Genomic DNA, 24,943 nt, shown 5'->3' with positions numbered 1-24,943 from the left:
TCACAAGACCTGACTCTAACACCCAGTCGTTCCTTTAGGCGCTTCACATCATTAGTTAGTTGTTCTTTACTACATCATATGCTACCCTCGCTGAAGATACGGCACTTGGACATTTGTTCACAGTTGTGTTTTGTTTGTAGTAATTATCTCCCCCCCCTCCCCTCCCCCTCCCTCCTCCTCTCTCTCTCTCTCTCTCTCTCTCTCTCTCTCTCTCTCTGCTTGGTTTTTCAAGACAAGGTTTCTCTGTGTAGCCCTGGCTATCCTGGAACACTGTAGACTTCAAATTGGCCTCAAATTCACAGAAATCTACCTGCCTCTTCCCAAGTGCTGAGATTAAAGGCGTACACTACCACCTGCCTTGTAGTAAGACCTTGTAGGTGTTTACAATTTGTTTTCTTACATATTGAACCTCTACATTAAATATACTAAATCACTTGTGTTTGATTTCCAACAAGATTGACTTTTTCAGTGTTACTGAGCTAGGCATGGTGGCACATGTCTTTAATCCCAAACACTCAGGAGGTAGAAGCGGGACGATCTCTTAAAGAGTTAGAGACCAGCCTGGTCTACGTAGTAAGTTCTAGGATCACCAGGGCTGTGTAAAGAGACACTGTTTTGATAAACAAACAAAAAGGTAAAATAAATAAATAAATAAATAAATGTTATTAGTTTAAATGTGTGGGAGTGGGGCAGAGGTATTAAGAAAAAAATGCTGAACTCAGTTAAGTCAGGGATTGACTATATCTTACAACCCATCAGAACCATGCCATCCTATGTCACAAGGCAGAAGACCAGACAAACTTTCTCATGGGTTGGCAGGCCATTGCCGAATCGAAAACAGTTCTACCAAATGTACAAGTAAGTAATGAAGCTCTTTGGTCGGACTGCAAAATGTAGCTTCTCAGGCTAAACTGTAAATAGTTTGTATTTAGACTGTTCTATTCACTGTGGATTGAGGTTTGAGGGACAATAGATAGAAATTTTAGGACATTTTTGTGTGATGTAAAAAGATATGTTGTGACTTGTTAGTAAAATTTGATATATACCATAATGTCATCTACTTAGGGTGAATTTGAAACCTAGAAGATAAAAAGAGATGTTGGTACTGTGTCCCTCCCAACTTTGTGCCTGTGGTATATGTATGTATGTATATATGTATATATGTATGAGGTCTATGTGCCCACTGGAAGCCTGAAGCTGGTGAAAATCCAGTGCTTCCTTGATTGCCCTCTGCAATATTTTAACCCTTTGAGAATTTCCTTGTATGCATTCTGATCCTTTATTGTCCCACCACTCTCCATCTCCTCGATTTCTACCCAACTGTGAGATTGCTCCCCCCCCCCTTTACCAAATGACTTAGGTTTGTGTTGTGTGGCTAGTCTCGGGAGTGGGTGCTCTTATGTGGATCAGTTTATTAAAGGAAACTTACTCTCCCTTTCCTAGCTATCAAATACCAATAGCTACTTAGCTATTGGTGGGATTTTGTGCCCTCTTTCCCTCTGTGCTAGGATTTTTGTCTGGCTAGAGTTTGTGAAAGTCTCAAGCATGCTGTCACAATTGCCTTGAGTTCATATGTGTACCTGCCCTGTTGTATCTGGAAAACACTTTTTTCTGGATGTTATTATCAACCACCTCTGGCTCACAGAATCTTCTTGTTTGCCCCCTCTTCCATGATCCTTATGGAGACCCTGTACTTTATCTGTTGGTGCAGTTTCTTTTTGCTGAACCCAGAGCTCACCAATTCTAGCTAATCCAGCTATCCGGCGGATTCCTTGTTCTGCTTCCCAGGTGCTTGGCTCTGGGTGGTGGCCACACTTACCTGACGTTGTATGTGAGTGCCGGGAAACTGCTCTAGTCCTTGTGCTTGCTTGCTCAACACGGGCTCCATCCCCTGAGCTAGCTCCTCACTCCTTAGCAGTTTTCATATTATGCAATTTTTTAGCCCCTTGAAGGAAACTTCTTTTGTTCTTCATCAATAACTGAGGTAGTTAAAAGTTGTAGGAAGGCATCTTAATTAATCATTTATGCTAAAAACAGTTCATTGAACCCATTTTGTGTACTTCCACTGTGTGCATTGTTTTCCCAGTAAGATAATTGGAGAACTTAGAGAAACAATTTAGAGGAATTTTTATTTTAAGAACATCTTTGAACTAAGAAATGGCCTAGTGGTTGTGAGCACTGGCTGGTCTTTCAGAGGATTTTCAGATTTGATTCCCCTGCATATATTATGACTCAACTTTCTGTAAACATTAGTCCCCAGGGGGATCCAGGCCCCCATGGGCACTATACATGCATGTGGTATGTAGGCAAACATTCAAACAAGTAGTCATCATGTGAAATAAAAATTAAGTCTCAAAGAATTTAAGAGGGAACCGGACAGGCATATCCTTTAGAAGAATGTTGACCTTAGTAGCAAGTTCTAAAAATCTTTTTCCTCTTTAATTATCATGTTTCTTTGTTACATTTTAGAGAAATTTGTATGAAAATCAATGGTTGTTCTGAGATTCACATCAAGGTTGGACAGTTTGTATTGATTCAAGGGGAAGATAATCAAAAGCCCTATGTTGCTAAACTGATTGAATTATTTGAAAATGGTGAGTTTGGGCCTGAAATGGGAGCCTTATCTTATGGGGCATGGCTGCAAAGTATGCTCGAGGCGAGGCCACTACAGAGTTCTCTATTCGTAGGCACTTGCAGAACACCATGGACTATGAGGCGGGTCGTGTATTACCTGTTCCTTTCTCCATCTAGAATTTATGCACTTGGCAGCATGGTGTGGGGTAAAATGGAATTAGAGGGCTCAAGAATTTAGCCTTTCCATTACTTTTAGGGACAAGAATGTTCTTCTTGAGTACAGCATTTGAGGGGTAGGAAGTTTGAAAAACAATAGGAAAACTGGTGATTTGTACTGCTGTATATATGGCTTTTAGTTTTACTACGAGGAAGTTACTATGAAATTTTTCAAGTATGATTTCTTTACAAGTAGAGAAGAAGCAAATTGCATTAGAGAGGTTTAACAGTTCTTGTTCAGACAGAAAAAAAACTACTTTTGATGTTAAACTTATGGGGACTTTTGTACAAAATTTGACAGGCTGAAAAAAAAATGGTGTTCTTCATTAGAGGCTGGGATATGTTCAGATTCAGGATCTGACTAGTGAGTGAGAATGTACTCACATTACTTCCTGATGTCTAGAACTCCGAGGGAAGAGCAAGAAGCAAGAGGGCTACACAGAGAATCCCCAAAAAGCAACAACAGCAAAAGAAGCAAGGGAGCAATTTGAAACTCTATAAAGCCGTCTCTCCCTAGGCATATAGTTGCTGGAGTCCTGGGGAGGTTTATGTGCCTAAACGGCACAGGGAGGAACAGTAAAGAGGTTTTTACTCAACACAGACATGAGGGAAGAATGTTTGACAAGCATGGAGAGAAACTTCATCACGTTCTTACTATCTACTGGAGAGGGAGCACATCAACAGGAGTGTGAGCTTGGTATAAGATTTATGAACTCCTGTGTAGAACTTCAGTTAATGTCTACAGAGTTAAGGATAGAGCACCATGATCATGCTATTGAAAACACATCCTTTTGGTTTTGGAATGTTGTCACACGGTGCAGTACAAGAATAAAACTGAAGCCTAAAAGCCTGTGTTTCCAGGGGTCATCCTAGGGGTGATTAGCTGAGTTCTCACAAGGACTTTAATTTTGTTTTTTACATATATTTATCTCCGTGTGTGTGTGTGTGTGTGTGTGTGTGTGTGTGTGTGTGTGTGTGTGTGTGTGTGTGTGTGTGTGTGTGTGTGTGTGTGTGTGTGTATGAGCTCATTATAGCCTGCAGGAGAGAAGTCAGAGGATGCTTGTGGGAGTTGACTCTCTCCTTCCACGGTGTGGGTTCCAGGAATTAGACCTAGGTTGCCAGGGTTGGTACCAAGTACCCTTGACTCTTCTTAGTATCCCAGTATTTTTTGTTTTGTTTTAGTTTTTGAGATTAAGTCTCATGTACCCCAAGCTGAACTCTATTCCTTTAAGTTCTAATGTTCTGCCCTTGATTACTAAGTGCTGGGGTTATAGGTATCTATATCTAACTGGTGGCCTTCTTAATAATCACTAACTTGTAAAAGTTTTTTTCATTAATAAATTAAGTGATGCTAGTAACTTGTTTTCCATCCCTTTGGAAATTGCTTTGGATACGGATAAAGAAGTAGAGCACTGGGGCTGGAGAGATGCTCAGTACCTAAAACACTACACTTTCAGGGGACCCAGAGTTAGTTCCTAGTACCCCCTGCCTGTAAGTCCAATTCCAGAGGAGCTGATGCCCTTTTCTAGCCTCCATGGATACGCAAACAAGTGATACCCATACATATATTCAGACAAAACAAGACCTTTTTATAAAAAATGGGGCAGTGCCAGGTCTGTTGCACATGCCTTTAATCCCAGCACTCGGGAGGCAGAGGCAGGTTGATCTCTTGAGTTTGAGGCCAGCCTGATCTACAAAGCCAGTTCTAGGACAGCCTGGACTCATAATAACCCTGCCTCAAAAAGCCACCCAGGAGAAAAAAAAAGTGTTTGTGGAGTCATTTTGCTGCTGATTTTTTTTTTTTTTTTTTTTGATCATTGACAGATAATATTAGGAATGTTAGGTCCTTGAAACTTGGTTTCTTACTCTGTGAGAGGATGTGTATAGTACATGCTTTGTAGAGTTTATGGGGAGTGAATATACTATTGTATAGTGTTTGGCACTTAGCGGGTATTCAGTGATGTAGTGCTTGTCTTACTATTTAATCTTCCCTTTCTACCCTATCATCCTAGGGTCTGAAGTTCCTCCCAAGAAATATGCTCGAGTACAATGGTTTGTCCGATTCTGTGAGATTCCTATCCTTAAAAGGCATTTGTTAGGACGGAGACCTTCTGCACAGGAGATATTCTGGTATGACTGCTCTGACTGTGATAACAACATTCAGGTGGAGACCATCATTGGCCCTGTTCAGGTTTGTGCCTTAAATCCTGGGTTCTATCTTTAGCACCCACACTGCATGGCGTCAGAAATATTACTAGTTCTGATTTGAATTTTGTTCTAATCTCCTCTGTTCAGCTGCTTGCCCCAACACACAGATACTGACAGCATATGGTCTGGGCTTTCTAGAGGAAGCAACATTGGGATTATGACCAGAAAGAAGAGCAGGAATTAGAAAATGTGCCTTAGTGAAGAATGATGTGAGCACAGAACCTTGTAAGGCTGAGTGTATGGGGACAGTGCTGACTGCCAAAGGCAGCCTTGTGTTACAGGAGTTTTCGACTCAGGAGCTGAGCTGTTGAGTCTCATTTCTAGAGCTGTTTTCATATCCCAAAATAGGATGATACTGTCCTATGAAGCCTTGCTTTGGGTGGGGACTGGCCTAACCTGGCTATAGAAACTTATTTCATGGTTAAATGAGTGAAGGCAGGAAAAGTAGATGTAGACTTTAAAGCGTATAGATTTGGAAGGTGTGTTGAGCTTTTGTCAACTTGACATAATGAGAAATGTTTGGAAATACCTCCAACAAATCGGTCTGAAAGCAAGTCTTTGGGGCATGTAATTAATGATTTATGTGAAGGGCCCAGCCCCCTGTGTATGATGGCTTCTGGGTCATAAAAGAAAGCAAGGACAGAATTCATTCTTCCTTGACCTCTGCTTCAGTTCCTATTTCCAGTTCCCCCATTGATGGACTGTTACTGTGACTGCAGGCTGTAAGGTGAAATAAACCTTTTCCTCCTCCTGTTAATTTTGGTCAGTGTTTTATCATAGCAACAGAAAGTAGTTACAACAGAAGGGCAGAGGAGAATGGGTTTTTAAGGAACACATGCATGCTGTTGGGAGTTATAATTAAAGCCAGCCTCCGCTAGTGTGCAAGGCCATTTAGGGAACACCAAGCACCAAGTGAGGTGGAGCTTGACCTTAGAAGGCAATGAAAAACAGTTGAAGAAGTCAGGGAGGTGGTGGCTAGCGCCTTGGGAGGCAAAGGCAGGTAGATCTCAGAGTTCTAAGCCAGCCTGGTCTGCAGAATGAGTTCCAGGATAGCCAGAGGTCTCAAAACCAAAGAGAGATGGGGCAGGGAGAGAGGAGAGAAGAGAACTAGTTTAAGTCATCTGATCTTGGAGCTCTGTGGGGCCACTGTTAACTTAGCATATTAAGCCATTTTGGGGAGTTGGCTTAGGTGAATAGATTGGGGTGGGGGGGGAGGCAAGGAATGGGCTACTATGTACTTGGACTGAGATGATAGCAAGAATTAGGACGAGAAGCCAGGCAGAGTAGGGATATAGTCCAGTTAGTAGACCATTTGCCTAGCATGTCTGAAGCCCTGGGTTCAATCACCAGCAGTACGAAACCCAGTTCTGGAATTCCAGTACTCAAGAAGTAGACTTAGGATCAGAAGTTATAGGAGACACTGTCCAAAAAAATAATAAGAAAGCCTATGAGAGAGGAAAAAGAATAATTTGCTGGGCATGGTGGTACACAGGAGGCAGGGGCTGGCAGATCTCTGAGTTTGAGGCAGGCTAGGGCTACATAGAAAGACACTCTCAAAAACAAAATAGGAATAATTTACATTTCTTCAAAATTCTTGAACTATTCATGGCTTTTTAAATGCTCAGTTTCTCAATCAGTGTGTTGTACAGTATCTCTTTAGATATGAAAGGTGACATTTTATATAAAGACGAAAGTTTAAATAGGTTTCACTGCAGCCTTGACAGTCTTTCTTTGCTGTGTAGTCTTCATTTTCTTGTTCATCTCACTTCCAAAATTCAGGTAGTGGCATTAGCCCCAGAGGACGAGATCCCTGTGAATCAGAAAAGTGAGGAGACACTGTTTGTGAAGCTGTCCTGGAATAAAAAGAACTTTGCGCCCCTGCCACCAGAAGAACTTGCAGCATTGAGGAGACTAGAGTGCCAAGAACCTTCAGAAGCCAAGACTAAGAGTGTTAAAAGCCCTTCCTGGAACACAGCAGAACAAGAGGTCAAAAGGATTGAATCAAGTCATTCCACTTCCAGATCTTACCAGGCTCCTGCTCATACTGTCACCCCCAATGCAATGAAGTCTCTGGAATGTGGTGGTAAGGGCGGTTGTAAAATAGTTTCACCTCAGTGTGCTTATGCCCCTCTATAAAGAACTGGTTCTTCCTCCCCCAGAGCCTGCTGCCTGGCGATGTGTTTGCTGCCTCTATAATTGGCCTTTTCTAGGATGTCATTGTTGGGATCACAATCTGGCCTTTTGTCTGGCTTTCTCAGTTTCATCCATTTGGAGGCATCCCCGTTATCCCCCTACTGGTGATTTCCTTTTTATGTAATGCTCCATTGTATCAACAACTACACCTTACTTATTCTTAATAGAAGACATCTGGGTGTTTCTAGGTTTTGATGATTATGAATAGAGCCACCCTAATCAATGATTTACACTTCCACTAGATGACTGCAAGCTCTGTGTGTATCTGTCTCATGTCATATATGTGACTCAAATTGCTCCTCTATGCTTTTTGTTTTTTAACACAGTTTCTCTGTGTAGCCCTGGCTTTCCTGGGACTCACTCTTTAAACCAGGCTGGCTCAAATTCAGAGAGCCTCTGAGTGCTGAGATCAAAGGTGTGCTTCTGTTTGCTTTAAGAGTAGACATTCCTGCCTGTCATCCCCTCAGATCAGCATGTCCTGTGGAAAGTATCAGGGTTGAATCTCGTTCACCTTTTGTTTCTTGCTAGGGCCTAATATATACCTTGCCTCTTTAATAATTCTGTTATATCTATGAAGGGCTGTGATTCTTGATTCTCATAATCCTGGCAAGTGGGGAACCCATCTACCTCCTTTATCTTGCAAATATATAGTCTGGTTTTAAAAAGAACAGAAGAAAATTTGGGTTTGGTGAGACTCTATAATGTACTATAAAATTTCTTCAAATTCTGTTGCGTTGGGGGTAGGTATTATGCAGTATTGACTTGGGAAAGTTTAATTGCTGAATATTTATCTATAAAAAAGTTGACTTAGAAGTCAAATTCTGGATCCTGCAGATGGAGCTTAGTGGTGCTTAGCAAGGTTAGGTTCAATTCACAGTGCAGAAATATAAAAATAATAAATAAAAGTTGTATACATTTATAAATAGAAAAAATTACTTAGAAATGAAGAGGCCATTTGGCCTACAGGAGGACACTGGGTTATTCCAAGTATGAATAACTTTTGGTGAGATTGGGGATATGTATTAATAGATAGAATGTCTGTCTCTCTTGGCTTAGGTTTTACCAGGAAGCCTAACATGAGGCTGTCACGGAAGATCTTGTGTGATTCCTTGGATTCTCAAAAAACCTGTAAACGAAGAGCAGCCTTCTCTGAGACCACCTCACCACCTAAAAAGCCTCAGCCTGGTGAAATCAAGACCTCCTCAGCTTTGGAAACTCTAGGGAAAAATGGGCGTACTCAACCCTTTTGTGCCAAAAGTAGCATGGTTCTGAGAACCCGGGGCACAGCTGTGAGGACCACAAAGCTTACTGTGGAGAGCGCACTTAGCCCTGTCAGGAGCAGGTCGAGGTACTCAGTGGCGCCCTCTGTGGGTCTGACACCTCAATACATTGGGAGGTAAGCAGGCAGCTCCATCTCCCCCATCATGGAGCAATGAGTGTTGCAGAGGGAATGCCCTGGTCTTGTCTAGGCAGACTGAGAGTCTCTGAGGATCTTTCCTGAAGTTTCAGAGCATGGCTCTTTAGTAAGTTATGCTCTGTGTCTCAGGTCCCTGACATCTGTATTTTGGGTGCTCTTTGAGTTTGGGTATGGTAACTTAAAAACGCCTGTAATCGGGCAGAAGCAGGGCGAGTGTGAGTTAAAAGTTAGCCTGAGCTACAAAGTGACAAAAAGAAAGAAATGCTTTTCTCTTCAGACGTCATTTGAGAATACTCAAATTTGTTCCTGAAACTATACTGCTTCACAGTCCTGGATTGCATTTATTTCCTGTGGCTTTTTGTTTGCCACAATTTAATGGCCATTTTGTTTTCAGTCAGGTTGGTTTTGATTTTTTTTTTTTAAACTTGGGATCTACTCTTAAATATAGTAAAAAAGACACTAAGTCTAGGACACACTTTATAGTTTGGCACTTGAGTAGATCATTGGAAGCTTAGATTTTTTTTTTCAAAACCTATTTTATTTAGGGTTCTTTAACGCTTCAAGTTCCTTCTAACCCGTTGACCAGAGGTAGGGAGGAAAGGAGGTTAATAGAAAAGGGTGTTGAGGACCTGTTTAGAAGTACTTCCTCTGGACAATCCCACTTTTCATTGCAGGATACCAGCAGTTCAGTTCAATAACAAACACCAAACACTAAATCAGTAGCAGTAGCATGAGTCCGTGGAAGCGGCCAGAATCAGCTGGAACACCACAAGAAGTTCTTTGACGAGTTTCTCTGTGAGGTGAAGACCAGTGAAGCCTTGCACGGAGTAGCAGTGCGAGTGTCCTCTCACTGTTTGTGGGTTCTATTTAAATTCCTCCTAAATATTAGGGGCCCTCTCAAGCATCTGTTTTCAGCAAAACATCACATGCACTCTCACAAGACAGATTCCAGAAAAACATCTCGTCACAACTGAGTTGTTCAAGAAACAACTTGTTAAAGATGTTGGATAGTAAAAATTTGACAGAAAATAGTAAGATTTTCAATGTTTCTAAAGTAGAAATTTCTCTCAACCTGCTCGTAATAAGTTGCTAATACATATTTTATACTGACTATATTTCTGCTAATTTTGAGACTTTGTAAACATGACAGATAAAAAAGAGACAAAATCTGTTGGGGGTTAGTCCATTTTGGTCTATAATAGAAATGTGATAAGTCTGGTTTAAATGACGTGTTAAAATTTTTTTGGATCTCATTGATAAGCTATTTAGCAAAGTTTGATGAACTCTTGCCGAGGTTGGTATGCAAAGATTAGAAGCCAGTAAGATCAAGTGCCTTCCTGTAACCCTGATGTGATACCTTACAGGAAGGCAAAAGAACAAGAAACTCACAAAGAACCCATCCATACTTCTCTTCGTGCCCGTAGAAGGAGTTCTCTCTTGACTTTGAAGCGGATTAAGCAACAGCTTTGGTAAGACTTCCCATTAAAAAGCAAACCAACCTTGCTCCCATCTGTGTCAGCTTCTTGTCCCTTAATGTCCCTTCTATTTGAATGGCCAGTACATTGTCTCACTTTTTCACCTAGCATTTTTTACAAGTGTCAAAGTTTGAAAGAGACAAGAAATGTTAGCCTGGCCTTGTGGTTCCTTAGCTCATACTTGATGTTTGCAGCAAGCCTGGGAATGTGGGATGTGGACAAGCATTAACTTTGATTTTGATAGGCCTGTTTGAATTTGGGCTTCTGATACTAAAATTTGGGAAGACCAACATTTGTAATACTTATTTCCTCATGAATAAAATAGGGAATATATTTTGTTGAGGGATTTGGTGGACTGCGTAATGCCTGTAGCAGAAATGAAACACCATATTGCCTGGTGGTGGAATAGACTGTAATGGCTCCAGAGCACACTTTACAGTTATTAAGGCCTGTACACTAAATAACTCATCTGTGTCACTCAGGCTTCTAGATGATGATAAAAGTGACCAAGAAGAGGAAGAGTCCATATCCTCTGTAGAAGTGTCAGACTCCAGTAGTGAGGAGGAAGATGAGTCTGATCCCTCCCCTCCAACAGGAAAACCCATGGGGCAGTCCAGGACCCGGAGAACCGCCGCTAAGCCATCATCGCAGACCCCCTCCAAGTCACCAAAGAAAACCGTAAGGTTCTTTTGAGTTTCTTTCCTAGTGAAATGTCCCTCTTGTATGGTAAAGAATGGTAATGCCAAGACCACACAGGTCATAGTTGAAAAATAGTCTAAGAGGAACAGGCCTACATGAACTTGATGACTGAAAATTAGTCTACTTAAAGTGACTGTTTTACCCTTGTGTTGTTTTAGACAGTGTGTTGCTGTGTAGTCCAGGCTGGTTCCAGACTTCAAGCATGTGCTAGCTCAAGGTGATTTAGGTTCAAGTTCCTCTTAATGGCCAAAAGCTCAGCCTCCTGAGGGAAGGACAGACACTGACATATCCTGGTGCACTTGATGCAGCTGAGAAACCAGGAGTGCTACTTTAGTGTGGTAATGATTGCAATAGCAAAATGGAAGGACAATCTTTTGGAACTATAACAGCCTTCTTGTACAGAGGTGGCTTTGAGAAATACCGGGGTGAAGCACAGCACAACTCTTTAGCATGCAGTTAAATGCTTGCATAGACACTGTTTAACATTTTTTCAGATCAAGGTGGAGCTAAGGCTGAAATCTGAGAACAGGCTCTAGGGAGGAGAATCTAGTAGATCCCATTTGAACTAGAGGTCAGATTTACTGCAGTATGGGTGCAAAGGGTCTCTGTTCTGTTTGTTCATGTGCCCTGGGTCTCACCTGAAAGAAGGAAGGTCTTTGTGACTGTTTGAGCATAATTAAAAAGTCTTCTAGACTTCTGATAGATGGTGGGTACTGTATTCTCCCAATAGATAAATGACCCCTTAAAACAGAGTCTGCACGGGGTTGGGGATTTGGCTCAGTGGTAGAGGGCTTGCCTAGCAAGCACAAGGCCCTGGGTTCGTTCCCCAACTCCGAAAAAAAGAAAAGGAAAAAAAAAAAAAAAAAAAAAAAAACAGAGTCTGCACACATTATTCCTGGGGAAAAGTTACTCCAACCCTGGAGGAGAAATGAGGCCAAGCATTGATCTCTTCCATAGAGGAGCCCTCGAGAAAGAAAGCCAGTGGAGCAGGGGAAGTGTTTAAAGGATTTGTTTCCCAGAGGAACTGAGTTTAATTCCCAGCATTCAGTGCCAGTTCACAACTGTCTGCAGTTCCATGGTTGGCAAACTAAGTGTTCTTTTCTGGTGCCTTTGGACACCATGCACGCACATGGTGCACAGACATACACACATACAGATAAAACACCCCTGCACATGAATACCTACTAATTTTTTTCACTTTGAAATATTCAAAGGAAGGACGGGAGTATAACTCAGTGGCAGAACATTTATGTAACATGTGAAGGCCTGGGGATTTTGTTTTTGGGACTTTCTAATTATATAGCTTTGCCCTGTGTCTGCTTCCCAGGTGCTGGGATTTGTGTGCACCACCATTCCTGACTGAATATAATTTTTTTATTTCCTCAAATTAGCTATTTTAATCCCAATTCTATATAAATATTTAAAAAAGGGATCATGGTTAGACTATAAACATGTTTGATGTGAGAGGGTGGGAATAGGGGATAAATAATTTTTATTTTATGCGCATAGGAGGTAAGGCTACTTTTTGTCTTTTACCACTTTAACTTTTGTTCTGGGTAGGTTTGTTTTGTTTTGTTACAGTTAATATTTTCTTTACATACAGTTTAGACCTAGACCACCTCATCATGCTACTCCTCAGATCCGAGACAGAAACTTGGCTGTCCAAGAGCCAGCTAGTGTGCTTGAAGAGGCCCGGCTCAGGTAATGCTGCTCGGGCTACTCCTTGGATAGAGAGGAGTGATGGGGCCTCCTCTTCACATATATTGGATGTTGGTTGAGCCAGTACTATTATACATGCAGATAGAAGACAGTACGACAGGCACTGAAAACACCTCTTAAATGGCCTCTGTCTGACTAATGCAAATGGAAGGAACCCCCTCCCCACCCAGTGCTGCTGCCATTATTGCTGGGATGGGGGTGTTTCTGTATGTGGTGCCTCCTAATTTCAGGGCCCTAAGTAGGAATTCTTTTAAAATGCAAGAACCTAGATCCTGTCAGAGATCAAGATTTTTGGAAAGTAGTAGGTGTGAGTCTAGCCAAGTGACTGTCACAGAAAAGAGAAGTTGAGTGAGGCAGCATGGAGAGAGGAGGGAAGTGAAGCATTTCCTTTTATTCATAGAGCTTCCATATAGGAGTAACAGAAGGGTCTTTTCCATTCCATTGGGTAGATGGTCAGAGACTTGTAAAGCCTTTCTTTTCTTCCATCCACCATCAACTGTAGGCTGCATGTTTCTGCCGTGCCTGACTCTCTTCCCTGTCGAGAGCAGGAGTTCCAAGACATCTACAGCTTTGTGGAAAGTAAACTTCTTGATGGGACCGGAGGGTGAGTAATGCAGAGGAGAGGGGAGGTTTAGTAAGAGTTCTGCTCACCCTGGGTGCATGGTAAGCAGAACCATTGCGAAGCCTAGGAGAGTAGAATTCTGCCTTTTGGAAGAAGGGAGACAAATCCCGGAGGCTGCAGCTCAGTTGATAAATACAAGGTTTGATCCCCGGCATGACATAAACTGCACATGGTGCTGATGTAGAAGCAGGAGGATCAGGAGTTCAAAGTCATCCTTGGCTGCATAGTGAGTTTGAGGCTTGCTTGGGCTATGTGGGATTTTTGTCTCAATTTTAAAAGGAGGGGAATGACCTTTGGGTAGTAAATTTGCACGTATATAGCCTTGACTGTAGAGTGAACGTGCTGGCAGGTCTAACTGACCAGTTTCCTAGAGAGGTCTTCACTATTCTTACTTCCATCTCAGGGGGCCTTGTTCTTTCTTTACATGGGGATGGCATGGACCCAGCCTGTGCACATTGTTTTCTCGCTCTAGGTGTATGTACATTTCTGGGGTCCCTGGGACAGGGAAGACAGCCACTGTGCATGAAGTCATACGCTGTCTGCAGCAGGCAGCACAAACAAATGATGTTCCTCCCTTTGAATACGTTGAGGTTAATGGGATGAAGCTGACAGAACCCCACCAGGTCTATGTGCAGATTTTACAGGTAGGCTAAGTTGTTTTGGGTTTGGGGGAAACAGTTCCTTAGAAACACATGGGAAAAAGAAAGGGTTACTTAATTTTATGTGCACTTCACAAATTTATCCGGAGGTAGCAAGGGTGAGGCAGGTAGAATTTTAAGATGGGGGGAGGGGGTGATGGAGTCATTACTATTTACTCCAGCAGTTGCTTTTCCCCTGTGCAGAAACTGACAGGCCAGAAGGCAACAGCTAATCATGCAGCAGAACTGCTGGCAAAGCAATTCTGCAGCCGAGGGTCCCAGAAGGAAACCACTGTGCTGCTTGTGGATGAGGTGAGGTCCCGGGTACATGGCTGCTGGGGTGCCCGAGTGCTGGTAGGGAGCTGGCGAGCAGCTCAGGAGAGGCAGGACACAGTCTATAATGGGGATCCTCAGTTCATACTTTCTTTCATGGGAAACAGTGGAGTATGGGATTATTGCAGTGGTTCCCAGCCTTCTATGTACCCAGATGCTCCTAGAGTACCACTGGGAGTTGGGAACTCGGTTCAAGTTTCCCTTCAGGGTGTCTATGCCCAGTGGAGGAATGAGAAGGCTGCAGTTCTGATTGAATGTTACAACAAAGGTCTCTTCTGTGTCAGTCCTTGATGAAGAAATGGTCTTTGCTCATCCAAATTGTTTTATTTGGTGGTGAATATGAATGCATATACCTTACTCAGGGTGAACCAGACATTAAATTCCTTTTGCAGGAAGGAGCACCCAGGAAGGGGAGCTCATCCGCTGAATAGTCAGGGCCTGCCTAGATAACTCAACTCCAGGTTTTTATGCTATGTGACTATTGCTATGGCCCTCTCAATGGGGAGTCATGGTTACCTGCTCCAGAACAGGTAGAGCTTGGCAGAGGGCTGGCTCCTGCTCTTCTCAATTCTGAGATTCCCTGGAGTGTTTGACCTTACCCAGTTCTTCTGTCTGGTGATGCTCTCTACTTGCCCCACAGTAAAGTGACCCGTGAGTACAAGAGAAGGAATGGCTGTACAGATTCACTCTCCTGGGAGCAGATAGTGTACAGTCAAAGGTGCTGGCTGCTTCTCTATTGACGGAAGCCTGTCCATTGATTTCCTTACTGATTAGAAAGTGTGATGTGGACAGGAACTGCACTAACTCAGTAGAGCAGCCTGTCATTTATGTGGCCTGCCTGGCTCAGTCTCTGGGTGACATTGTATATTGTTGTCTTTGGCAGCTTGACCTTCTTTGGACTCACAAACAAGATGTGTTGTACAACCTCTTTGATTGGCCTACTCACAAAGGAGCCCGGTTGGTCGTGTTGACTATTGCCAACACCATGGACCTTCCAGAGAGGATCATGATGAACCGTGTGGCTAGCCGCCTGGTGAGTCCAGGGTATGCTGCAAAAGTGAAAATACAAAAGGCCAGGAAATATGTGTTCTGCTATAGTTATAATTTTTATGCTGGAATGAAAAACATTGATTGTCCTTTTCTAAAATATCACACCTTTCTGATTCCATAAAGTACTGGAAGTTTAATTACTTTTTAAAAATATCTAGGCATGTACCGTTCCATGTCTTAGATACTTAGAATAAAGCAGAAAGCCAGACAGACTTTCTTTACCTTCATGGGCTTATATGGTTGATTTGTCAGGAAGCACCAACATCAAACCGTGAAGTACATGGCAAGGGAAGGGAGCTATGCATTTCCTTAGAGTATCTCTGTCTTCTTGAAAGAGTCTAAGAAAATAAAAGCTTATAATATAAAAGAGAATAGTTTGATATTTACTGTCCTGCAGGGTACCCAAGTCAACTAGACAGCAACTGAAAGGAGAAATGGGAAGGAATGAATAGGTTGTTATGTGGAACTTGAGTGCCTGCAAGTGATTTTTCCCCCTGAAATTTGTCATTTTGACTCTTCAGGGCCTCACCAGGATGTCTTTCCAACCCTACTCTCACAGCCAACTGAAACAAATCTTAGTGTCCCGACTGAAGCATTTAAAGGCCTTTGAGGATGATGCCGTCCAGTTAGTAGCCAGAAAGGTATGTCATCTTCAGGAAGCTCCTTGCTATACCTTCAAGCCATTTAACAAGTCCCTACTGAGCATCCATTGTGTGTCCTGTGCTGTTGCTGGATATAGAAAACTTTAAGAAGTACCAGAAAATCACTGCCCAAGGGTTATAGGGGGTGGCATTTGCCTTCAAGTCCAAGTCTGGCGATTCTAGAATTTGGAGGACAGAGACAGACAAATCCTTGAGTTTGATCCTCTTCTGGTCTATAAAGGAAATTCTTGGTCAGTCAGGGCTAAATTTGTGAACTACTGTCTTGATGGATGGATGAGTTGGTGTGTAGATTAAAAATGAAGAAGCACAGGGCATGGATGGCTCAGTGGTAGAATCCTTGCCTGCCAAAAATGAAGAAGCAATTGTGGAAGACTTACCGTATGATTCTTTAGAAGGCCACAAGGATTATGGGCTTATGAACAAGCTAACTTTAATTGGTACAATTTTGTGTAATTAAAGGGATCCTTTAGATCCATGCCAGCCATGTAGGAACAACCAAAACCCTGAAATAATGAGGTGACAGTGTAAGTTCGACCCTTAGAAACTGGTCAGTGTAAGACTTGTTTATATAGAATGATCTAGGCTATAGACAAGTTGTATGTGGAACTGCTTTGGTATTTCTTGTTCTCAGCGTTCTTTCATTTTGTTTAGCCTTAGCACCAGCTTTTGAATTGACACTGTTCACTGCGAGGTGCTGTTTTACAGGATAAGGATGGTGCTCGTGAGGAGATGTTTACATGACACCTCTAGTCAGGATGCAGGAACCTAAAGAAAGGGAAGACCTTGATACTCATGTCACTTATTAGAAAAGTGGCTTGGGTATACTCAAAACATTAAAAATTGCTTATGGGGGCTGGTGAAATGGCTCTGCCATTAACAGCACTGGCTGCTCTTGCAGAGGTCCTGAGTTCAATTCCCAGGAACCACATGGTGAATTGCGACCATCTGAGATCTGATGCCCTCTTATGGCATGTGGGTGTACGCGAAGTAGAGGATTCATACATTAAATAAATAAATAAATTTAAAAAATTGTTTATAATTCTACTTCACAGAGATGAGTATTTTATTTGCTTTAAAGGCATGCACCATTCCGCTTGGCCTAGGTGACTACTTTTAATGTCAGCGTATTATATACATATACTTTATAGGTTTCTTAGTTTGTGTGCCATAATTTTGGAAGGAATGGATCCTTTTAGAGATAATTAGGTGCAAGCAAATCGCAATAAAACATTCAAGTGTTTTTCAAAGTCAGCTTGGGGAGGTAAGGAGTCCCTGGAAAGAAGGTGTGGGAAGCACAGAAGGAGCAAGTCCAGCAGGTGGCACTGCTCACTTGTTTCACTCCTTGTCTCAACCCAGGACTCCTCCAAATGTTAAAGGCCAGGTTTGACACCACAAGATAAACTGAGGAGGGCTGAGTGTGGAGTGGGTAATTGATCACTCAAGCAGACTTTTCTCTGAGTGAATAAAGCTTGATTCACTGGGGCCGGCACTCCCTGTGAAGGGCAATAAATCATAAATTCTGAATTCTTTATTTGTGTGGGAGCCAATGAGAAGGCAAAGAAATAAGGGGGAATCGTACATATCACACACACACACACACACACACACACACACACACACACACACACACACACACACTCTGGGTGGTTGGAGCACAGCTCCAACCCCTTTGCATATATACACCTACAAGCATTTTGTGGATGGATGGAGCAAAGCTCCAATGATAAGGTTTCAACAAGTATAATTTTTTCTTAGCCTTTTTATACCACTTAAAACAGTTCTCTGTGTAAGAAAAAGATTGCTTCATAGCTACAAGTTACATATTTGCTAAAAACAGTCACCACAAACAGATCAAAATCATCACACAGGAGGAAATTACAACAGGATTATTATGTATTTTTCTTTTGAAACTCAGGCCTAACTAGCATTTCCCATCTATCTTTTTCTCCACAAGTTCAACCTAACCACAAAGCAATAATATTTTGTTATTTGTGTGTCTCCCTGCCCTCAAGGATCCTCAGCTGATTCCCCATCTCTGCCAGAAGTCCTACCTGTTCTCTCCTCCTTTGCTACAGGCCACCAGCTTTTTATTCAACCAATCAGAAGAGAGGGAGTGTTTACAAAATGTGATGTAGCCATATGAATAACAATAGCAAAGTGTGTCTGCATTCAACTGTCTTCACAGAAATCAGCCCTTGAATAGAACCAAGACCATCTTTACACAGTACACAAAGACTACCCCAGCAAGAGCCAGTGGTTATTTACCTGAGTTGACAAGTGGACATTGGAAATAAAATGTTCCTTCTTATAGGTAGCAGCCCTCTCTGGAGATGCCCGGCGCTGCCTGGACATCTGCAGGCGTGCCACAGAGATCTGCGAGCTTTCCCATCAGCGTGGTGACTCTCAGTGCCTGGTGACTGTGGCCCACTTAATGGAAGCTATAGATGAAATGTTTTCCTCATCCTATATTACTGCCATCAAGTAAGATATATTCTCTGCTGCCTGCACTTCTGGGAGAATCTGAAGTCAGAGAGGTCCCAGCTTAGGGGCTTTGGCAATTGGCTTGTTTCTCAGATTTAACTCAGTCTGTCCACATTTGGTTATTTATTTGTCCTTAGGGGCAATCGGGAAGGCAAAAACACAATCCTTGGGTAAGGGCTGAATGCTTATAACTTTTATTGGGTCATTTATTAAGTACAGATACTACAGGAACAGGCTGGGTTCGGTTTTTCATGCCTGCAATCTCAGCACTTGGGAGGTTAAGGCAGGAGGATTGCCACAAGTTACATAGTGATAATTCCCCGCAAGGTCAGAGCTACACAGTGAAACTCTCAAGAAAGAACAGCAAATAGGTAGGAACATGGTGGTTGAAAGCACTTGCTGCTTTTTAAAGAAGACTCAAAATTAGCTCCCAGCATATACCTGTCAGCTCACAGCTGCCTATGACTTCAGTCTGGAGATCTGACGCCCTTTTCTGTCCTGCATGCATGCACAAATTCTTCTCTTGTAAGGGATACATGAACAAGGAGGAGTTATGTTTGTTACTGAGGGATGCTCTGCTCCTAAAATTTGTATTTTTTTTTAATTTCCATGCATTCTTTTATCCACTTGTTCATTAATTTTGAAGTGCAGGCATAATTCTAGAAGTAGTTCCTGTGTTTCCCCATTTCCAAAGAGCATTTTCTATGTCAGCTTTTACTTTGGGGAAACAACTTTGTCAGGTGATACAGAAATGTTTCCTGGTTTCTTTCCCCCTTCTTGAGGCCAGTCTCTAGAATTCACATCTCTTGGTTTCCTTTAAGAAACTCTTCTGTCCTGGAACAGAGCTTCCTGAGAGCCATCATTGCGGAATTCCGTCGATCAGGACTGGAGGAAGCAACATTTCAACAGGTTATTGGTTGAATGCTGTTTTTTTCTGATCCTTCTAGATATGGGTGGGTCCAGGGTTCTTGGAATAGGGGTGAAGTTAATAGGGCTAAGACTCCTTTAGTAACTAAAATGTTGGCCCTATGTTGAGTTCTCAAATACCGTATAAACCAGGCATGGTGGTTTATAATCCCGGAAGTTTAAGGTAGAAGGTTTATAAACTGAGTCATCCTTGGCTCATACACACTTTGAGACCAGGCTGGAATATATGAGACCTTGCCCTTTAAACAAAGAAAACAACAAAACCCAGGAGTGACTTTTAGCAGCAGTACTATATTCCTGCTATTGCTCTGGAGGATTGACATTTTAAATCCTTGAACTCTTAATGCCTGTGACCCATGACTATTTCTCTGACAGTAATCATTTCATACTGATACCTGGTAAGGTCGTGCAGTACATCTGTGCCACTGAAGCTTTAACACGCCAGGTAGGCACGTGGTAGTTACACCTGCAGTCTCAGCACTTGGAAGATGAGACAAGGAGATTGGTCTACATAGCGAGTTACAGTCCAGCATGAGCTACAGGCTTCAAGACCTTGCCTTTAAAAGACTAGCTAAGTGACATAACCTGCCTATTGTCACATAGATAAGTGAGAATGGCAAGGTTCAGATGACCTGTGTCCTGTTCTACAGCTTGTTTTCCAATCACTTGCCTTTGTGCAAGGGCATCTACTGATGATCTGTATCTATCTGTATCCGAGGCATGAATGACTGTATTGACACTGGGTCTTACTGTGTAGCCTTGTTGTCCTGAGACTCACGAAGATCTGCTGGCCTCTGCCTCCCAAGTGCTTGGACTAAAGATGGACATCACCCATCATACCCCAGGCACTCACTTTTGCAGAAGATGATCAGATAAAAGCCCAGGATTATTGTTTTTCTTAACCTTTGCTTTACTTTTGTTATCTAGATATACAGTCAGCATGTGGCTCTGTGCAGGATGGAGGGACTGCCTTACCCAACCATGTCAGCGACCATGGCTGTGTGCTCGCGTCTGGGTTCTTGCCGCATTCTTCTGGTGGAGCCTAGCAGGAATGACCTACTCCTTCGAGTGAGACTCAATGTTAGCCAGAATGATGTGCTGTATGCTCTCAAAGAAGACTGAAGGACTTAACAAACTTCTGCTTTTTCTCAAAGAGCTTTATTTTTCTTCAGAACATGGAATTATAGCAAAATATACAGGATGGAAATTGTAGATTTGTTATTTTCCATTATTTATTTTGCTTTTTCTAAAGTGCTTGAGAAGTTTATGGTAACATACTATGTATATGAAGATATGTATACAGTATACTTGTATCTATGTGAAATAGTTCTGGGAGAATTTGTATGAAATTAGGTACACTGGTTGCCTCTGAGAAATAGCCTGGTGGTTGGGGGGGAGGCTAGAGGAAGTCTTTATTTTATGCTATAATGTATTAGATTTTGAATGATACAAAGTAAAATTGATTTTTATAGAAAAGAACTAGTGTGTTTTGGGGTGCATCACACTGACAATGCCCCTTGCATGCAGGCAGTACTGGATTCATTTCCCAGTGCCTTGTCCTTCATGGGGAACATCATGTAATCTCAGAATTTGGGAGGCTGAAGCAGGAGGATTACTGCTGGCTTGATGCTAGCTTTGGCAGCCTACAAGAAAATATTTCAAAAAACCTAATAAAGAAAAAATAGTGTAGAAATAGATACAAAGTTTTACCACACACATGACAGGCTTGCTCTTGCGGAGAGCCTGCATTCTGATCCCAGCACCCAAGAGCAGCACACAGCCATCTGTCACTCTTATTCCAGGGTGTCTGACACCTTCCAATGTCCCCAAGCATGTATGCGGCAACACATACACATGCAGGAAGGCAAGCAAACACTGATTTATAAACCAAAGTTACTACTTGAAAAAACTAATCATGCTGACACAGTAGAAGCTACTTAAGAGGAGGTTCAAGGGCTGGAGAGATGGCTCAGTGGTTAAGAGCACTGACTGCTCTTCCAGAGGTGCTGAGTTCAATTCCCAGCAACCACATGGTGGCTCACAACCATTTGTAATGGGATATGATGCCTCTTCTGGCATTCAGGTGTACATTCAAGTAGGGCACTAAATACAAATATTAAAAAAAAAAAAAAAAAGGAAGTTCAATAAGGATGTGCTCTGAACTGCAGACATAACTCATTGGTGTGCTGAGACCCTGTTCACCCCACACTGCCATAAATGGGACATGGTGGTACACCTGCCATCCCAAAACATGGGAGCTAGACACAAAGATTAGATAGAGGTTAAGGTTGTCCCCAGCAAAGCAAGTTCGAGGCTAGCTGTTTGCTTTCTATTGCTGCAACAAAGACACTATAACCAAAGCAACTTCAGGACAAAGGGTTTGATTACATATTGTGGCCACAGTCTTACCAAAAAACAAAAAATCAGCGCCACTCTAGGCCCTGTGTTAGAAGAAAAGCTGGGAGGTCTGGTTACAAAGCATGTTCAAGGTATCTTAGCAAGAGCCAGTCTGAAACTAGAACTTTCAAGATGGTGTCTTGATTAGCCTGGAACTACCTGTGTAGACCAGGCTAGCTTCAGAGCTCCACCTGTCGCTGCCTCACAAGTGTGGGGATTGAAGGCATGTACCATCCTCGATGGCTCAGTGGAAGAGGGCTTGCTGACCATATGGGAGGTTCTGCGTTCCTTCCACATCACTAGAGAAATACGATACCCAGAGTGCTGCTTAGGGGATTCGTGAGATGAGTGTGATAATGTCTGCGATTAGTCTCCAAATAGTTTAGAGATTTGTATGTCTGAGGCCTATAATCCCAGCTACTCAATAGTTAAGACGGGATTATAAACACAAGGCCTAGACCGTAACAGGGAGCTCAAGGTCAGCCTGAGCATCTTAGTGAGACCCTGGCTCAAGAAAATAGAGGCCTGGGATACAGTTCTGTGGTAAATTGACCCGGCATGCTAGAAGCCCTAGTCTATGCTCCTTTACCATATCCTAATAAAACTGAATTGAGGACCCCTATCAGGGTATTTTAAAGGACTATTTTGTATGTATAATGTTTTATCTGCATCAGTGAGTAAGTGACACCCATGTGCACTCAGAGACCAGGAGAGGCCATCTGATCTCCCTAAAGCTAGTTACAAATGTGTGAGCAGCTATGTGGGTGCTGGGAACTAAAACTACACAAAGGTAAGTGCTCTTAACGGCTGAGCCACCTCTCCTCCCCATATCAAAAATATAACTTCCACAGTTAACCAAAAGGAAGAGCAAAGATGTCCTTTATAGAAGAAAAATGAATGATAAGTAAACAGATCAAAGCCATGAGTCTAAAGGCCAAGATGGGGGTTCTTTTAGATGATCTAAATTTAGTTTCTAGAACTGAAGTCAGGCGGCTCACAACTGCCTCTAACTCCAGCTCCAGGGTACCTGACACCATCTTCCGGACTCTAAGGGCACTTGTACGCATGGACACCTACACATAGATCCACATGTAAATACATCATCAAAAAAATTTTTAACTTTTAAAAATCTTGAAATTTGATGGGGGCGATAGCTCACAATGTTTATGGCAAAAGCACAAGAACCGGGGTTGGTTCAGTGGTAGAGCGCTTGCCTAGCAAGTGCAAGGCCCTGGGTTCGGTCCCCAGCTCTGGAAAAAAAAGAAAAGAAAAAAAAAAAAAGCACAAGAACCTGAGCTGGATCTAGTTTCTAGAATGTTAATTGTAGGTAGAACTTCTACTGGGAACATCCATTGACAAAATAGAACTGTCACATGACCCAATAATATACACCCAAACAACTATATCCTGTCATAAAATTACTTCTGGCCATCAACAGATTTGTCTGTAAAGAAAAATGAAATTAGGAAGTCTGCAGGAAAATGGATGGATCTATAAAATACATTGTGATAATACTGCATGTTGTCTCGTGGATGCCAGCTTTTAAATTATTTACTCATCACACAGTGAAACTCTCAAAACAAGGACAACTCCCAAAACAGAAAGAACTTTGCCAACACAAACAACCCACAACTTGGAGAGTGGGATGTGGCTCAGTGACTAACAGTGCTTGCTCTCTAAGCATAACGGCATGTTTGAACCCCCAGAACCTACACAAAAAGCTGGGCATACAGGGACTGAGGAGATGGCTCAGTGGTTAAAGATACTTGTAGCTCTTGCAGAGGACCCAGGTTCGATTCCCAGCACCCATGTGGCAGCCTACCACCATCTTTAACTCTGGTCTCAGGGGATCTGATTCCTCATGGCTTCCATGGACACTGCACATATATGGTGTACTTACATAAATGCAACAAAACGCTTGGAAACACACACACCATATACACACAAATAAAAGCAGAAAACAAAAACGGAGGCTGCAGAGATGGTTCAGCACATGGGGTAGCTCACAAGACACTAATACTGTTTGTTAGTTTTCTTGACACAGGGATTCTCTGTATAGCCTTGTCTATCCTAGAACTCCCTCTGAAGACCAGGCTGGCCTTGACCTCCATCTTTTTGTTTTTTAATATGAATTTAAAAGGAGGGGGATCTGATGCCCTCTTCTGGCGTGCAGGTGTACACGCAGACAGGGCACATTTCAAAAAAAAAAAACAAAAAAATAGAGCTGGGCAAGATTGCATGAGTTTGCGACCTCAGCATTGGGAAGAGGAGACTGAGGAATTCCAGAGCTCGCTGATCAGCAAGACTAAGCTCAAACAGCCTCTAGTTCAGTGAGAGATCTTGTCTCAAGGAAATGAGGTGGAGAATGGACCGTGGAAGATGAAAATACAAGGCCCTCCATGCGTGTCATACACATAGGCAACATACAGTCACGAATACAACTCCAAACCCATTTCTCTATCCTCTGAACAAGAAAATAGCCTCTGGGAAAACTCTGTGTAGAGACCTAAGAAAACAGTGTAAAGTTTACTTTAGCACGTAATTTGGCACAAAGGTGATTCTTTGTCATTATCCGCTTGCATTCGGAGAGTTTTCTTCTGCACTGGTCCCTCTGGTCACTATCCTTTCTTATCCCTCCTGACTCTATTATTATACACTGTCTTCTACATTATTCTCCATTCTCATTTGAGCCTGTGCTGGGCCAGCGTGAGCGTCCTGTAAGAGGACAGATACTCATTGAGAAGGAACTGTTGCAGAATGGGAGATGGGAGTCGGTGGCCACACCTCGTGTAATTTACTAGGACTAGGAGGTAACTGAGCTGGAACGGTGCTTCCAGCAGGAACAAATCTCTGGCTTCCACCTCTAGCAGCTCAGCAGGCCCATGGGTGTGATGCCTGCGCTGTGCAGATGCAGGCAGGACTACAAGTTCCATGTCATCGTTCATTACAAATCAAATGTGAGGTCAGGTTTGAGCACATGAGACTGTTTCAAACAAACCAGACAGGTGGTGGTGGTGGTGCACTCCTTTAATCCCAGGAGTGGATTTTATACTCAGGAAGTAGAGGCAGGTATGTCTCAGTGAGTTCAAGGCCAGCCTGGTCTACAAAGCAAATTCTACAACAGCCAGGACTGTTACAGAGAAACCCTGTCTTGAAAAAACAAAACAAAAGACAAACAAATGAAAAACCCCAAACCTATAGGAATCAATGTCTACTGTGTATTATTGGTGTGGGTTGATTTGAATGTCAGAGTGCAGTCAGGCCTGCATCTGTGTAGGGTCAGAGGAGGACAATTGGGAGTTACCTTACTGAGGCAGTTTGTTTACGAGACC

General features: G+C 42.6%; 1 protein-coding gene across 1 annotated transcript; it reads left to right on the top strand.

Moving 5' to 3' along the window:
• The first annotated feature begins 763 nt into the window (after positions 1-763).
• On the top strand, positions 764-20,690 carry Orc1 (origin recognition complex subunit 1). Its single transcript, XM_032900632.1, has 16 exons — positions 764-858; positions 2,470-2,594; positions 4,803-4,981; positions 6,778-7,081; positions 8,248-8,587; positions 9,973-10,077; positions 10,566-10,761; positions 12,386-12,483; positions 13,004-13,105; positions 13,596-13,767; positions 13,966-14,073; positions 14,978-15,127; positions 15,666-15,785; positions 18,118-18,287; positions 19,109-19,196; positions 20,142-20,690. The coding sequence occupies exons 1-16, from the start codon at positions 764-766 to the stop codon at positions 20,334-20,336; spliced, it is 2,547 nt and encodes an 848-aa protein (XP_032756523.1). The 3' UTR covers positions 20,337-20,690.
• The last annotated feature ends 4,253 nt before the right edge of the window (positions 20,691-24,943 follow it).

The sequence above is a fragment of the Rattus rattus genome, chromosome 1 (assembly GCF_011064425.1).
Source record: "Rattus rattus isolate New Zealand chromosome 1, Rrattus_CSIRO_v1, whole genome shotgun sequence".
Lineage (NCBI taxonomy): Eukaryota > Metazoa > Chordata > Mammalia > Rodentia > Muridae > Rattus > Rattus rattus.
The sequence above is the reverse complement of the archived record's forward strand: the minus strand, read 5'-3'. Positions and strand labels throughout refer to the sequence as shown.

What these genes read in the sequence shown, in the direction of transcription:
- Orc1 (XM_032900632.1), top strand. Translation starts at nt 764, where the DNA reads ATGCCATCCTATGTCACAAGGCAGAAGACCAGACAAACTTTCTCATGG. An exon ending in ACACCTCAATACATTGGGAG is followed by an intron (nt 8,588 to 9,972) that starts GTAAGCAGGCAG and finishes GATACCTTACAG; the next exon opens with GAAGGCAAAAGAACAAGAAA. An exon ending in CGGATTAAGCAACAGCTTTG is followed by an intron (nt 10,078 to 10,565) that starts GTAAGACTTCCC and finishes TGTGTCACTCAG; the next exon opens with GCTTCTAGATGATGATAAAA.